The sequence below is a fragment of the Pipistrellus kuhlii genome, unplaced genomic scaffold (genome assembly GCF_014108245.1).
Source record: "Pipistrellus kuhlii isolate mPipKuh1 unplaced genomic scaffold, mPipKuh1.p scaffold_m20_p_8, whole genome shotgun sequence".
In the NCBI taxonomy this organism is placed as follows: Eukaryota; Metazoa; Chordata; class Mammalia; order Chiroptera; family Vespertilionidae; genus Pipistrellus; species Pipistrellus kuhlii.
The window spans coordinates 34826746-34843491 of NW_023425584.1; the positions used below are offsets into that span (position 1 = coordinate 34826746).

Below are 16746 nucleotides of genomic sequence, written 5' to 3' on the forward strand. Positions count from 1 at the left end.
AAGCAGTAACTAAAACACCATTTCTCATGCCAAACTGCACATGTAAATGCATAAAAATGTTAAACATGTTAGGGAATAATTTGATAAATGAGTTATTCTGATTAATAGAAGATTATCATAAATGCTTTTAAGATTGCTCATTTTCAAGTGTCCTATAAGATCCACATAAATGCTTTTAAGATTGCTCATTTTCAAGTGTCCTATAAGATCCACCCAAATGTGAATTCTTTATAATAATATTACTAAAAGATTGTTTAGCTTTATATTTGTTTATACAATTACAATGCTTAGATGAGAAGGGAAAGTTTAGTTACTCTTGAGTTAGAATATGTATCTGTAGTGAAGCTATGCATTTATTTCATACTTTAGCCTCTTCAACTTATTCCTTAGTTTCAGTCACAGTTGAATTAATTAAACATTATTGGTTCTCAGACTTTATCCCTCTTAGCTTGAATCTTTATCAAATTTACTAGAGGTCCAGTACATGAAATTTATGCACTGCTAGGTTCCCTAGGCCTTGCCGGCAATCATGACCAATTGGGGCCTTCCTTCCCCCAGCTACTGCCTGGGTCCTGCCTTCATTCTTCACCGCCCAGTGGTATTCAGTGCATGTATAGTGGGCGGTTGAACTCCTGAAGGGTCAATTTGCATATTAGCCCTTTATTATATAGGACTAGAGGCCCAGTGCACAAGATTTGTGCACAGGGGTGTGTGTCCCTCAGCCCTGCTTGCACCCTCTCCAATCTGGGACCCCTTGAAAGATATACGACTGCTGTTTAGGTCCAATCCCTACTGGACATCCCTCTCACAATTTAGGACTTCAGGCTCCCAACTGCTTGCCTGCCTGCCTTATTGTCCCTAACCACTTCTGTCTGCCAGCTTGATTGCCCCTAACTTCTCTACCCTGCAGGCTTGGTCACCCCCAACTGCCCTCCCCTGCTGGCCTGATCGCCCACAAATGCCCTCCTTTGCAGGCCTGGTCCCTCCCAACTGCCCTCTCCTGCTGGCCATCTTGTAGTGGCCATCTTGTGTCCACATGGGGGCAGGATCTTTAACCACATAGGGACAGCCATCTTGTGTGTTAGAGTGATGGTCAATTTGCATATTACTCTTTTATTAGATAGGATAGAGGCCTGGTGCACAGGTGGGGGCCAGCTGGTTTGCCCTGAAGGGTGTCCTGGATCAGGGTGGGGGTTCCCTTGAGGTGTGGGGTGGCCTGGGCAGGGTGGCCTATGTTGGTTTGCAGACTAGCCATGCCCCTGCCCCCCCCCTCCCCCGGCAACCCAAGTGGAGGCCCTGATATCTGGGATTTATTTATCATCTATAATTGAAACTTTGTAGCTTTGAGTGGAGCCCAGGGCCAGCCAGGAAGTTTGGCTTCCTCCATTGCTGAGGAAACCTAAGCCTCCTGCGGGCTCTGTGGCCACAGCCATTTTTGTTGGGATTTATTTATTTTCTATAATTGAAACTTTGTAGCCTTGAACGGAGACCTGGGCTGGCCAGAGTGAGCAGAAAGCTTGGCTTCCTCCATTGCTGGGGGCAACCCAAGCCTCCTGTTCCAGCTGCGTGGCTGTCTGCCATCTTGGTTGGGTTAATTTGCATACTTGCTCCTGATTGGCTGGTGGGCGTGGCTTCTGGGTGTAGTGGGGTGGTGGTTAATTTGCATATTACTCTTTTATTAGTGTAGATAAACTTTATGCCACCCCATAGGAACTGTGATGATCTCTTATGAAGTTGATGTAGGGTTTTTTGTTTTGTTTTGACAGTTTAGTTGAAGAACATTGAAGTCATTCTAGAAAGATCTACATGTCTTTCAGTATACTAGATTCTATGCTTACTACTATTAGGTTGAACCATGTAAAACTGCCATTTTTTGATAGATTAAAAAGATCAAATATGGTAACTTTCATGTGGGTCAACATAAATATACTATTAATAATTTCCATTTTTATCAATTAGATCACCACAACATGAGGAACTGTATTAAAGGGTCATGGCATTAAAAAGGTTGAGAACCACTGAATTAGATGATATTTATTAACCAATAAATTAGTATTCCTCCAAATTAGTATTCTTAAATATTTTCAGTCTCTCCTGAATTATTTCCTTCCACAGCAGATTTCCAGTCTTTGTTTCTATTATTTTTGGATAGTTAACTTGCTTTAAAAAATGCAAGATCTGCCAGGACTGGTTTGGCTTGTGGATAGAGTGTCGGCCTGCAGACTGAAAGGTCCCGGGTTCGATTCCGGTCAAGGGCATGTACCTTGGTTGCGGGCACATCCCCAATGGGGGTTGTGCAAGAGGCAGCTGATCGATGATTCTCTCTCATCGATGTTTCTAACTCTCTGTCCTTCTCAATTCCTCTCTGTGTAAAATCAATAAAATATATTTAAAAAAAAAAAGAAAAGAAAAAAAATGCAAGATCTTTCACCTTCTCTTGGCTTTTCACATTTATGGGTATTTTGCTTTGGATTGACACTTAAAAAATAAGGAAGAGTACCAAGTTAATACTTGCCTCTGAAAGTTTTGTCTCAATAGTAAAGGCCCTATGTTAAACACTGCCATGAAAATCAGTAAAAGATAATTTATTTTCTCAAGACATTTAATTTTAAGAATAAGGAAAAGTGAATATGCCCAGCTGTTTTACAGGCAATTTAGTAAGTATCCCTTATTTATTCAGCATATAGTCACAGTGTCTCTACGTGTTATGTCTACTCAGTTATATGTACTGTTTTGGTTTAGAGAAAGATCATATCTAGAGAGGGGTATCAAGAGATTATGTAAAGGATGAAGGAGTTGGAATTTAGTAGAAGGCCATCATTTAGTGGAAAGGGCAGGAGATGGCTTGAAACCCATTGGCCTTTATGACTGTTATAAGTTATTTAATCTTCTTAGCTTAGTTTTTCATTTATTGCAGGGATGAAATCGATACTAGAATATTATTTTTCAGGGTGCAAGCTTGTTAGAAAGGGCTCCAAGCTACCCTTTATTGAAGCAGCAATGTGTATCTTCTTTTATCTATTATGTAAAATTACATATGCATAAGATGTTTTGCTTGATGAAAAGTAAACTACTAAATTCAGACTTCTAAACTTCCGAAGTTGTTCAAAAACCACTAAACTAGTTGCATCTAAATTGAAGTCCTTTTTAATTCGAAGGTTCTGTTACCTGAGCAAGCATTGAAGAATAGTTAAAATTTGTAAGGATGTAATAAAGATTAGAGGGGAAATGTCAGTCTTTGAGGCTAGAGTATAGAACTCTTGATGGAGACATTGAGAATTGAATCTAGCATTTTTTCTCAATTTTGGAGGCAGAAAGGGAGCTCTTGAAGAATTTTGTATAGGAAATGACATACATTCAAATGCCACTCCACAACATTTTTTTGTTTACTTATGGAAATTTGCAAACATACAAAAGTAGAATAGTAAATGAATCCCCATGTACTAGTATCTATCACCAAACTCAATAATTATTAAAAAATGGCAATCTTGTTTGATATATGCCTTCCCAAATTGGTTTATGTTAGAACAAATATACATATTATTTCTTCTGAAGATACTGTAATATGTATCTGTAAAATGTGAAGACTCTTTAATGCCACATATGTACAACCACAATTCAGTTAGCACACCTGAAAAATTAATAGTAATTCTCCCATTATCTCATGAGTTGTAGAGTGTTAGAACCACGATCAAAATTACATATACTAAAATTTGTATGTTTGTTAAGTATCTAGTAACCTATACATTTCTCACATTTTTCTCTTAATTTAGTTCTTGAAAAATGGGCTTTTGTTTGAAGTATCCGCAAACTCATTTTTGTTGCCTACATTTTCATGATGTCATTTAACATGATCTTTTGTCCTCTGTATTTCCTGAACCAATAGTTAAATCTAGAAGCTTTCAAAGTCAAGTTCAAAATTTTAGCAAGACTATTTCATAGTTAAATTATTAGCATGAGTGATGAATTGTGAATGGAGATTTTAGTGTTGAGTCCCTTCAATGTTTGAAGAGTCTATGTGGGGCCAGGGACAGAGAGAGTCCTGGACAGTCAGATCTGGGCTTTGGCAGCCTGTTTTTACCCCCACATTCAGTAATTCCATTTTCTTACCTGTGCCATGAAACTTTTCAATAAAATATATAGTTGTGTTCATCACGTATTAAGCCTATACAGGATAAAACAGACATTTCATCTGTTATAGAAACTTAGACTTTTTAAATTGGGAGCTATTTTTAGAAAATTTTATTTTGCACATGAACTGATGTGAGCATTATTTTAAGAGAGTCTTAGATGAAACTTGTGAAAAATAATTTGACCATAATGTGTATATGAAATATGGTAGGAATTTTTGTCAGACTTTACAACACTTCATGAAGGATCACTGTGAGTTACAAATGCAAGTTTATTTTCTTTGAGAATGAGCTAAAATCGATGGTTTCTTTGATGTGAGAAAGGAGGAAGCATAAGAATTTCCTTTTTAGAAATAGTTTGATCCTGATACATCCTATAAACTAACTTTAAACACAGTTTACTGCTCTATCACTCCTTGTGTTATAATAGTTGTCAGACATATTTGATTTTGTGTAGTGGTTTCAGTGGCACCAGAGGAGTACCCTCTGTCACTTCTGGTCCTAAGGAAGAAACCCACCACAGAACTCTGGTGGCGCTGGGGCCTCTCTTACCTGTGCATTTCTCAGTGTCTTCCTGGGCAGGATGAGAAGACTGCACTACTCACCCATCCCAACACCGCCTTTCCCGGCCTGTGCACTCTTCCACGGGGAGGCTCTGGTGCTTCAACATCATTGAAAGGGGCCACTTGGGAGTCTAAGCATTTAATCAACTCTTAATGCCATTTGTAAGTTCTCATTAAATTCTGTATCCCAGGGAGTTTCATTAATCTCAGGTAAATCAGCCCAAACATGACTTATTTTCCATCCCCACTGACTAAACACTCTATTCCCCAGCAATGTTGAGATCTTAACAAGTCCCATTTTAGGCCTAGAGGCAATAAAAAATAAATGCTGGTAAAGATGAGTTCTGGGGGAAATTGCTCTCACTTTGTGAGTCATTGGAATACTTTTAAGGAGAGGGATGTTTTTTACTCAGAAGGGTCACAACTAAAGAAAGGAAAAGGGGCAAATGGGTATTCTCTGTGTCTACATCCCACATTTTAGGGCTTCACTCCTTCCTGCCCTTCATGGGAGAAACCGGAGGGTCTAACTACATCTTTGCAGATCTTACATCAGGCTCTGCCCTCTGCCATGTATACCCTATTACTACTGTAGAAATGGACTATTTTTTTGTATTTGAGTTTATTCTTCATTTAACTTTAAAAACACTACTATAGTTGAATATTAAAAACAGTAGCAAGTAGTGAGTATATTACAGTCCTTCACTCATTCACTACTGCAAGTAAAATTCCAGCAGTGAGTGTTAACCACTGGCCCTGTTAAGAAATCTGACACTGAACACTTCTAGGATGATATCCTCCTCATATGCTTCTTCAGTGACTTTGATCAAAGTCTACCAGTTCTACCTGGTCCATTTCATCAGTCTCTTCTACCTCCTTTCAGGTAGGAGTTCTTTCAGCAAAGAGTTTATCAGGGGAGAGAAAGCCATTCTCAGGAAAGTTTACCTTAAATTTGATGATTAGGTGATCCTTTTCATGTGGTCTATGATGAATTGGCATGCCTTCATTTAACACACATTTGATATCTTCATTCTTGACAATCTGACCTGGATGAAAGGAGATGATTATGGTTCGGTTGTCAGGAGTAGCAATTGGCTTTTAGAAGCCACACAATGCTTCAACCAGCAGTATGTTCATACAGATGAGAAAGTCTTATCCTTGTTGCATAAAAACAGCATGGTCTTTTCTGACCTAAAACAATGATACTATCTCCTGGCTCCAGTCTTGGTTCTTGGTCTTCTTCACCATGAAATGTTATCTTCTGGCCAAAACCGGCTTGGCTCAGTGGATAGAGCGTCTGCCTGCGGACTGAAAGGTCCCAGGTTCGATTCTGGTCAAGGGCATGTACCTTAGTTGCGGGCATATCCCCAGTAGGGGGTGTGCAAAAGGCAGCTGACCCATGATTCTCTTTCATCAATGTTTCTAACTATCCCTCTCTCTTCCTCTCTGTAAAAAATCAATAAAATATATTTAAAAAATGTTATCTTCTGACCACCTTTCATGCCTTTATCAATATGTACTTCTACAATCTTCTCTCGAACTATCTTCCTTCCGTTGCAGCTTTTACATCCATCTTTAGGACTGATCCATTCCCCATGGCCCTGGTACTCCATGGTCCCAGACTGAATTTGCTGAACCATTCCAGGTTCTATTTGGTGATTTCATATTTTCATTCCAGCACCTCAGCAATTAAGATATCACTCTACTGTTCCTTTCTTACCACCTCAGCCTTCACATTTGTCACAGATCACATCCTTTTGCAGAGCTAGTTTTCTTGTTGCACCATTATATGAATCATCTAAGTTTACTGAGAGCTGATGACAACATTTTTTACCTCTCCTTTCTCTCTCTACTTTCCTCCTCCAAAAAACATATCAAAGATGTCTATGGGAGATCCAAAACCAGCACCTGCTCCACTTTCCTTTAATTGCTTGTTCTCCTCTTTTGTCATATGATTCCTTTGCATCAGAGCACTTCATAAGCTTCAGAAATCTGTTTAAACTTCTCTCCATTTGGATTCTTATCTTCAAGGCCAGCTACTGTAAGTCTTTTTCTTTTCTTTTAAGATATATTTTTCATTATTTCAGAGAGAAAGGGACAGGAAAAGAGAGAGAAAGAAACTGATTTAAGAGAAGCATTGATTGGCTGCCTCCTGCACCTTCCACACGGGGGATCAAGCCCACAACCCAGGCATGTGCCCTGAGTGGGAATCAAACTGACCACCTGATTCATAGGTCAACTCTCAATCACTGAGCTATGCTAGTCTGGCTGTAAATCTTTTTCAGTTCTTCCTGGGTGACATTGGGTTTGACTTCCAAAATATCATAGTAAGTGGTTTCCTTTACCATTTTTGACAGCTGGTGAGTGGCCCAAGGCTAAGGTGACCAGACGTCCAAACATCGGGACTTTTTTTAAAACGCCGCGGGACAAGGGACAAATTGTTAAAAATCGGGACTGTCCCATCAAAAGCGGATGTCTGATCACCTTACCCAAGGCAGATGTGGAGGAGCTGGAAAGAGCACGTTGCTCTAGAAATGGAATATTTAAAAACTGCCAATGAGGACTTCCATGGATGTTTTTAAGTGTATATTCATAACTTTAATTTTAAGAATCTAGGCAACAATTGTAATTTTCGTAACTATTGTTGCTGTAACAAATGTCATGGCCTTGGATCTCACAACACCTTGCTCTCCTGCATTTCATTCTATGCTACTATTGATTATAATTAGGATGCTATTGCATTCCATAGATTTTTCATGTCATATTACCTTTGTGGTCCTTGACTATATGAACAATCCTGACCCAGGAGCCTATTTGAGAGTTTATTTCATGGTGCTATTTCCGGTACAATTACTGTGTCTGCGTCAGGAAACAGCATACTCATAATAATTCAAGGAGGATCTCATAAAGAGATGATTTACTAAGTAGGGTTCAGGGAAACTATGAGGGAGAGTACAGTACCTGGAGCTGGTAAGAGTAGAAGTGCAGCACGCCTGGCTTAAAAGGAGGAGTGGAAAGAAAAGTTAGCAGAACCCAGAGGGAAAAAATCTTGAGAGAGCCACCTTGGCTGAAAGGCACAACCACTCCATGGGGAAAATCGGGAATCTTTTCTATCCCTCCCACTTCCCACCAGGGTTCCCCAGTGGCAGGACCCAGTGGAAAGCCAGCAGGTCGGGAGACTCCTGAGGGCAGAGGACAATGTGTAAGATGTTGGGAAATGGATGGAGAGACACTTCAATTATCTGAAGAGGTTCAAGAATGTTTATGTTTAGCATCTTGTTTGTGGAGATATAAAATCATATAATTTGATGAGGTTTTCTCAGACTAGAACTAAGGAACTGATCAGCTTATGGTAGGAAAAAGCAAGAGCTTTGAGAAGCCCATTTTCTTATTCCACATACCTTCCAGGGGAAGGGATCTTAGCTGTCTTTTGAGGTCAGAGAAGTAATTTGGAAATATTTTAGTGATTACTCTGTTCTTGTTATTATTCATCACCTTTATTAAATAATTTTATGAATTGAACCACGTATACATTATATTTAATAATTCAATATAAAAATAAATACTTTGAGTTAAATAATTTATGTATATTTTAGAGCCCTTAGGGCTTACATAAAGAATCTTAAAAGATCCATATTTATTATCTGAAAACGAAGAATAATAATTACAAAAGGTAGCAAACCATACATCAAAAAATAAATATAAATTTTAAATATTTAAATAAATAGAAAGCCTGATAACATTTTAAGTGGGAAGCACTTAAGTCAGTGTTGAGAAGATTCTTTGACAAAAGGTAATCCACTTGTTCAGGAAGTCTACGATGTTCACCGCCTCATCATCATCCTCACAGTTGAGTCCCGTTTCAGGTCCCTAAAACACAAAAATTATAATTATTTTTTTAGTTCAGGGTGGTTTACCTTAGATATAATTATTCTCAATTGAAGTACTACAAGTTTATGGCCTTTATATTTAAGGAGATTAAACATATTAATCTCATTTTCTTGAAATGATTAAATTGGTGTGCTGAAATTATACTGTATGACACCAAGTGTTAGTAACACACAAGCTGAGGTTGTTAATCCTGTCAATCTTAAGGAACACAAGATTTCCCCCCTTGAATTACATACCAATAAGCATTTTTGTTGTTGTTGTTAGTCCTTACTAGAGGATATTTTTTGCATTGATTTTTAAAGCAAGTAGAAGGGAGATGGGTGGGAGAAGAGAGAGGGAGTGAGAGAGAGAGAAACATTGATGTGAGAGATAACTATTAGTTGCCTCCCACACATATGCCAGCTGGGGACAGGGAATGAACCTGCAACGGAGATACATGCTCTGGACCAAATCAACCCATGACCCTTTGGTTCTCAGGCTGATGCTCTAAGCATGGAGCCACACCCACCAGGTAAGCATTTTTTGTTGTTGTTAATCCTCACCTGAGGATATTTTTCCATTGATTTTTAGAGAGAATGGGAGGAAAAGAAACAGAGAGTCACATCAATTGGTTGCCTTCTGCACAGGATCAAGCTTGCAACTGAGGTACATGCCCTTGCCTGGAATCAAACTAGGGACCCTTCAGTTCATGGATGACTCTCTGTCTACTGAGCCAAACCATGTAGGGCCAAGTAAGCATTTTAAATGAAATCAGGTCTAAACAAATATTTCATTAAATGTATGCAAAATCAAGTTTTTAACCCTCCTTTCCTCTGGGTTTAAATCTATATAGGTTACATGTGTGCAGTACCAGTGACATACACATTATACTTTCTTTTTTAAACTTCAAGTCTCCTGTTTTTCTATTTGAATGAATCTCTACATATTTTACCCCTAGTGAGATAGAGCCAGTCAAGAATAAGTCAGGACAAGTTTTTGTTTGGGGGTAATTTGTTTTTTTGTTTTTTGTTTTTAGAGTTGTTGTTTTTTTAATTGTTTGGAGCATTACAAATAGTAGTACATATGTCTCCTCCCCCCCACCCTTGACCTCCTCCCAGCTTCCCCTACCCCCCACATATACCTTCACCTGCCCCCTCTCCCTGCCCCCTTCCCCCCATGTCTTGTATCCATTGGTTATGTTTATATGCATGCATACAAGTCCTTTGGTTGATTTCTTAAAGCCCGCCCCCCCTTGCCTTCCTGCTACAGTTTGACAGTCTGTTCAATGGTTCTTTATCTCTATAACTATTTTCCCCCCATTTCTTTTCTTTGAAAATTCTTGCAACTGCTGACTAGAAATAAACATATAATAACAAAACAAAACAAAACAAAGACGTTTGAGTCCCAATTTCAATGTCTTTGGGGGTAATTTGTGTGAAAAAGTTTCATAAATAGCGATTACCACGCCTCCCCCCCCCCCCCCCACACACACACACAACTACTCTCAGTAAAGGACCAACTTTTGAAAGCATAAACATTGGAAATTTTGTTTTGTGAACTGACTTTTTGGAAATTAACTTCCTCTGCCAATAGGAGCTATTTCAACTTTGCCTTTAGCTGACAAAGTAGGAAAATATTCTGATATATAGTAAGATAAAAGAGGGCTTTTTAATTTTGAAGTCATACCTATCCTGGGAACATAACCAAGTGAGATAAAGTATCTATGCCCTTTAAATAAACTGTTGCACTGTTACATACTTTTTTACATACAATTAAATATTATAGCCTCTTAGAGGGTGAGATTTTTTAAAATATCAGGCTTTTGAAACTCGGAGTCTCTGATTTTCACATAATTTTCTCTTAATTTTGCATCAAGAATTTAGTCAGTTTTCTGATACTGGTAAAAAAAAATTAGAGCATACCTTTTAACATAGATGAGAAACAGTCTATCAATGTCTAGATGATATTGCTCTCAATGTATTTTTAAAGAATTAAATGAAAGTACTAGTCTACTAATAAAATGACTTCTATTCAGAAACAATTAAGAGTTAATATTTTTAGAACCCTGGTTATACTATCATTAAAATTATACTGTTTATTTAGGAAACCTATTAACTCATGAATTTTGTACTTTGGCAGATTGGATTAAAAAAAGAGACATGAATCTCTCTTACATCACCTGAGTCCCTTATATATTTCATGCTTCCTCTGCGTTTAAAAATATGTAAGGTTTTGAAAGTATTGCCTCTTAATAACGAGTTAATTGTCTAATCCATTGGCCATTTTAATGGTTGCTGATTTTTAAACCAATCTCTTAGTCCTTCTACCAGTGGTAGGGAAACCCCTTTTAAAAGGCCTTTTAGATAATCAGTGTTGGTAAATCTGGAAAATGACCTGAAGGAATTAAAAAAATACATAATGAAAACTGTGCTTTCTGCGACATTCAGTTCAGTTTTTTCTCCTATTCTCAGTATTGTGTTAATGTGAGGGGTGACTGCAGGGCAGGGGCTTGTCCCTGTGTGGATGGTGGGTGGAAACCTTCTGGCTCTTACCCTTATACCTTTTTTTTTTTTTTTTTTTTTAATATATTTTATTGATTTTTTTCAGGGAGGAGGAGAGAGGGATAGAGAGCTAGAAACGTCGATGAGAGAGAAATATCGACCAGCTGCCTCTTGCACACCCCCTACCAGGGATGTGCCCACAACCATTGTACATACCCTTAACCGGAATCGAACCTGGGACCTTTCAGTCCGCAGATCGACGCTCTACCACTGAGCCAAACCGGTTTTGGCCCCTTATACCTTATTCTTCCCAGCTCTACATTGTATCACCTAACACACAAATGATTCGTGCTCACAATGGACTTAAAATGTATGAGCACTTCACAAACACCAAAAATGCTATACTACTCAAATGCCCCTCCCCTCCAACTATTTTCTTCCCAGGTGAGCAAGTGAAGTATTCCCTTACCTTCAGTTTCTGAGCGAGTACAATGACATTGCTCATTAATTCCGTGATATTGCTCAAGCTGTTACTTTGATCTAACTTTAGCACTTCCTTTAGATCTTCACATTCTTTGACTAGACACTGCAGATGTTTTAATTCTGTGACCTGGAATAATAAAAATAATTATTAGGTTAGTTTACCTTGACTCAAAAGTCAGTCAACATACCCTCAAACTTATTAAGAGTAGCAGGACATACTTTCTACCACTCTCTCTGTTCTCAGCATTACTGTCAAGCTAGACCAATAGAGTTTACATAAGACTGGAAAAACTAGAGGTCAGCTACCCACGATTAGAAATTGTTAGTTAACAAATAATCATTAATTTCAGCTTAATTTGGTTTTGCAAAGAAGAAACATTTCTGCATCTAATTGCAAGCTGAATTATTAAGACTAGAGTAGGAATGCGGAAATATGGGTCACAGTCTATGATTCTAGTATTTCATGGTTTAGGAGGTGAGAATCATGAAATGTTAGGACAGAAGGAGCTCTTGGATGCCATCGATCACAGTCCAACATTTTATACATTAGCCATTGTAACTGTGTATAAGACTGGCTTTCAAAATAGCAAGTCACATATAACTGCATCTTAATTGTTTACTTTTCTATAATAAGGACATTAAGCATTTTAAAAATGATTTGTACCAACCAAATAAAACATTGCAATATTTGAAGTATTTTTGAATGGGCCTTCTGATTTAGACATACACACATAATGATAATATTTCACACTTCTATGGTACCTTGTAATTTCAAAGTATTTTCTCCTAAATAAGTCCATTTAAATCTCACAGCCACACTTTGAGATAGGCAATGCAGTGTTATCTTCATGTTACAAATAAGGAAAGTAAATCTCAGATTTTGTGTTCTTCCAAGGACACATGGCCAGGAGGAGCCAGGATTAAGTTTCAGTTTTATCTTTTTAGCATTAACCCAGAATCTTTAGAATTAAATGTTTTTATCATTTACTGAAATCTTTTAGAAAGATTGGAATGGTTGTAAAATGAACAAGTGAATGGAGTTTATCACATCACTTTGGTTTCAAATAGATCTTGAGTCGTCATTTAGAAACTGTTAGATTTCAAAGAATCTACCACCCTCTAAACTATGCACACATCTCATGTTATCTTTCTAGCAATCTTCAGAGGGAGAGGTAGCACTGCACCATACAGGTTTTACGACATTTCATCTGCTGGCCTCTCAACTTGCTACTGCAGGTTCTACAAGTTCAAGGCTGGAGTTTTCGGCATGGGCAACTTGGAGTTAGTCCCCTTAGAAAAGTCTAGAATCTTTAAGTTGCTGGAGGTAAGAGGTATGTATTTCTGATTCAGTTGGAGGAAATCACTAAATTATTTCCTTTTCATCTTTTAAAAGAGTAGCTTGAATCATAACTTAAGTAAATAAGAGGCAGATCAATGGAATTGCATCTATGATCCTTTAAGTCCCATCTCCTCCCCCCACCCCCCCTTCCTGGCTTGGATTCCTAGCACTGGTTTTGCCTGTTCTCTGTTGAACCACATAGCTGTATGCAGCCTCTCTTAGCAATAGGGGCCTGGATGATCTATGCTTATTTAACTACCTGGATCCCAAAACAACCAAATGGAGCTTTAAATTTGGAAAATGAATCTTCTAGTGTAAGTCTGTAGGCCTATTGGCATAAAAGATGTGTAAGTCCACAATTGTACTTTATGCTCCCCAGGGAGAATTTTGCCTTTATTCTTTAGAACTAATAATAGCAAATGCTTGTATGGTGTTCACTATATGCCAGATGCATGTAGGGAGTCCTTTACATTTATGCATTCATCCTCACAGAACTATATGAAGTATGTACAGTTATTCACAGATGTAGACAAGAAACAGTCACAAAGAGAGCTTGTACATGCCCAAATTCACAAAAGCTAGGACATGCTAGAGCTGAGATTTCAGTTCAGATCTGGCCCTCAGGTTTATGCTATGGATTAATGCTATATTGCCTCTCAAAGGCAGACTCAGAGATTTCTCCTAGGACCATGGTCGGCAAACTGTGGCTCCTGAGCCACATGCGGCTCTTTGGTATCTTGATTGTGGCTTTTCCACAAAATGCCACAGCCTGGGTGAGTCTATTTTGAAGAAGTAGCATAAGAAGAAGTTTAAGTTTAAAAAATTTGGCTCTCAAAAGAAATTTCAATCGTTGTACTGTTGATATTTGGCTCTGTTGACTAATGAGTTTGCTGAGCACTGTCCTAGGACCCAGGATTTATTTTAAAATGGGCTGCTCTGATGTTAGTTTTGGTAATTTTCATGATAAAAGTACATAATAGATATCTATAGAGTTTTACATTTTCAAATGAAGCAGTAAATTCACATAATTTGTTTTAAAAACTGTCCCACAATGAAATGAGAATATTATTATTATTTTCTTCCCAACCCCTTTTCCTCCAGATACAAACAAGGACATCTAAAAAATATATAGGCAAAGCCATTTTACAAAAGCCCCATTATCAAACCTGGACGTATATATTTAAAAATATTGACGTTACTAATACTTTTTCTCAGGTGAGATGCCATTAATATAATCAGTGTGCAAATTTCCACTTTACTTTGCATCTTAATAAAACACAAAATGAACTTAGAAAGTTGTACTTACATTCCTGGGCATGTACAACTCAAACCGGAGCATTATGGGGAGATTGAAGTTCTTGTCATTCTGAGAAAACAAAACAGACTATTATTACAAAGTGTACTCCAGGCAGAAAAGTTAAAGGGAGTCATTTTAGCAAGCAAGAGATAGACATACCCTGACACCATTCAGAAGCCGCTGTAGATCCAGTATCAGGTGCTCCAGCTGCTGCTGTGTTTCCTGCCTGGAGCTTGAGGTAGGTGCACCGTCTGCGATGAATGCTAGAGTTAATGCAATACAAATCAAGAAGTGCATCTTGTACATTGTGGCAGGAGGTGAGGTTGATGCCAGTAGTGGTTAGAGAGCTGATAGAGAGCTCTTGAACAAAAGGAGCAATTTATACTCTTAATTCTGGAAAAATATCATGGGGGTGTCAAAATATTTTACATATTACACATATTTTCAAAGGCTTTACCTGTGTGGCAAAAAGCATTACCTTTATTTTTCCTCTTCTGATGACTCTTTGGAATTTCTTTAAACCCCCGTGAGCTGACTGAATGGATGTAGGTGAAATCCCTCTTGGTTACAGTAGCCCACACTTCTGTGGCAGTTCCAATGTATATGCCTCACGCCTTCTGTATGAAACAGTTTTTCCTTCTCTTTCATTAAGGGGGTGGAGAGACAAAAGTAGCTCATGAAAATGTTCTCTTTGTTGTAAAACTACGCTGAACATGTGGCTCACCCTGTTGTGGTGGACGAGAGCTGGAGCAAATAGTTGAAAAGAATAAATGTTTAGATTTGTTGATTAGACAGGAAGAATATTGGTTTCCTGTTTCAGGATGGTTTTGCCTTTTTATCTACACAATGCCTGAGCTAATGCATATAACACGATAGATTACTTCTTACATAATAAGCTAGAGAAATACTAAGATTAGGATAGTATTATGGTCATTGATCTTGATATACTGTTTTCTGCTGTTTTAATTTGAACATGTTTTTTGTATCTGTTTAAATCTATTATCTGCTGTACTTTTAAAAAACATACAGTGTTCAATAAATAAATATTCAAAACATATCCAAGGGTACTGATGTATGTGTGCATGTGCGTGGCAAATTTATTTTTGCTGGGCACCAAGGGAATATAAGAAGAGTTGCAATGTTGCCCTAGCAGGTTTGGCTCAATGGATAGAGCATCGGCCTGCGGACTGAAGGGTCCCAGGTTCGATTCCGGTCAAGGGCATGTACCTTGGTTGTGGGCACATCCCCAGTAGGGGGTGTGCTGGAGGTAGCTGATTGATGTTTCTCTCTTATCAATGTTTTTAATTCTCTCTCTCCCTTTCTCTCTGTAAAAAAATCAATAAAATATATATATATTTTTAAAAAAGAGTAGCAATGTTGCCATACTTGCGAATGCTTTTCTTCCTCTTGGTTTTTCAGGGACCACCTGAGCTATTAAATCCTCCCTCCCCCACCATGTACCTTTCTTCTCTCTCTTTCTCCCCTCCTTCCTCCCTCCCTCCCTCTATCCTTCCCTCCCTCCCTTTCTCTCTCCCTCCCTCCTTTTTTCCCCTCCCTCTCTCTCTTCCTCTCTCTTTTATACACACACACACACACACACACACTGCTTATATTTCTTTCAATATGAGACAGAAAAAAAAAAAGCATAACAATAGAGATCCCAAGTTTGTCTGTCTGAAGGAAGATTACTGACTGGGATTTTTGCATGCCATTGCACTTTCTTTAGGAGAAAGATACTAGGATCTGGCCAGCATCCCCTGTACAATACTGGTCCATTCAGTGTGGCTAGGGTAAGGAAGGCATGGTAGTAAGTAACCTAGGAGTAACCTAAGTGGGCTGTGGGGTGGGTGTGTTTGTGTGTGTGCTTTGTGGAGTGAGAGCAGTCCTTGGAGCTCGAGTATCTGGGCTCATTTATTACAAGATGATGCTTATTACAAGCAGCAGCCAGAATTCAGTAACAGAAGTTGTTAAGAGGGATATTCATGATCATTCCTGGAACATCTTTATGAAAAAATGAGTGAACTATTACAAACAACTGTGACAAATACAGAAAAGTTTGCATTCAAAAGTACAGATGCTAGTTTTATAATAGACTTTCCATGTATAATATCTTATGTAAACTGATCCGTATTTTCCAGTTTTATGTTTTCACCTCTACTAGATTTTCATTTGTCCTCTAAAGTTCCTGGGACACTGAGTGTAGCATAATCATTTTGAAATAAAGTCAGTATTTTTTTAGTTGGTAGACTGAAGAGGATATGCAGTATAATGTACTGTATGAAGAATGGGATAGGTCTAGACTTCTAATTTCAACTGGGGAGAATCCATGATGATTCAGTTCTCTCCTTTGTCAAAGAGAAAAGTAAGCCCTCCATTTTTTAAAAAGCATTTTTTAAAAATTGATTTTTGTAAGAGAGAGAAAGGGAGAGTGAGAGAGATAGAGAAACATTGATGTGGGAGCATATCAGTTGGCTGCCTCCTGCATGCACCTAGCCCTCTACTGGGGACTGAGCCTGCAATGTGGGCATGTGCTCTGACCAGGAATGTAACTGGCAACCCTTCGGCG

At 38.3% G+C, this 16746-nt stretch overlaps 1 protein-coding gene and 1 pseudogene across 1 annotated transcript; both read right to left on the reverse strand.

Annotated features, from left to right (window-relative positions):
- Positions 1–5562: 5562 nt before the first annotated feature.
- Positions 5563–7038, reverse strand: LOC118711280 (annotated as a pseudogene).
- Positions 7039–8326: 1288 nt separating this feature from the next.
- Positions 8327–14631, reverse strand: IL2 (interleukin 2). The gene is made up of 4 exons (XM_036425254.2): positions 14340–14631; positions 14190–14249; positions 11531–11671; positions 8327–8560 (listed from the first exon to the last, which is right to left on the reverse strand). The coding sequence occupies exons 1-4, from the start codon at positions 14484–14486 to the stop codon at positions 8450–8452; spliced, it is 459 nt and encodes a 152-aa protein (XP_036281147.1). The 5' UTR covers positions 14487–14631; the 3' UTR covers positions 8327–8449.
- Positions 14632–16746: the final 2115 nt, after the last annotated feature.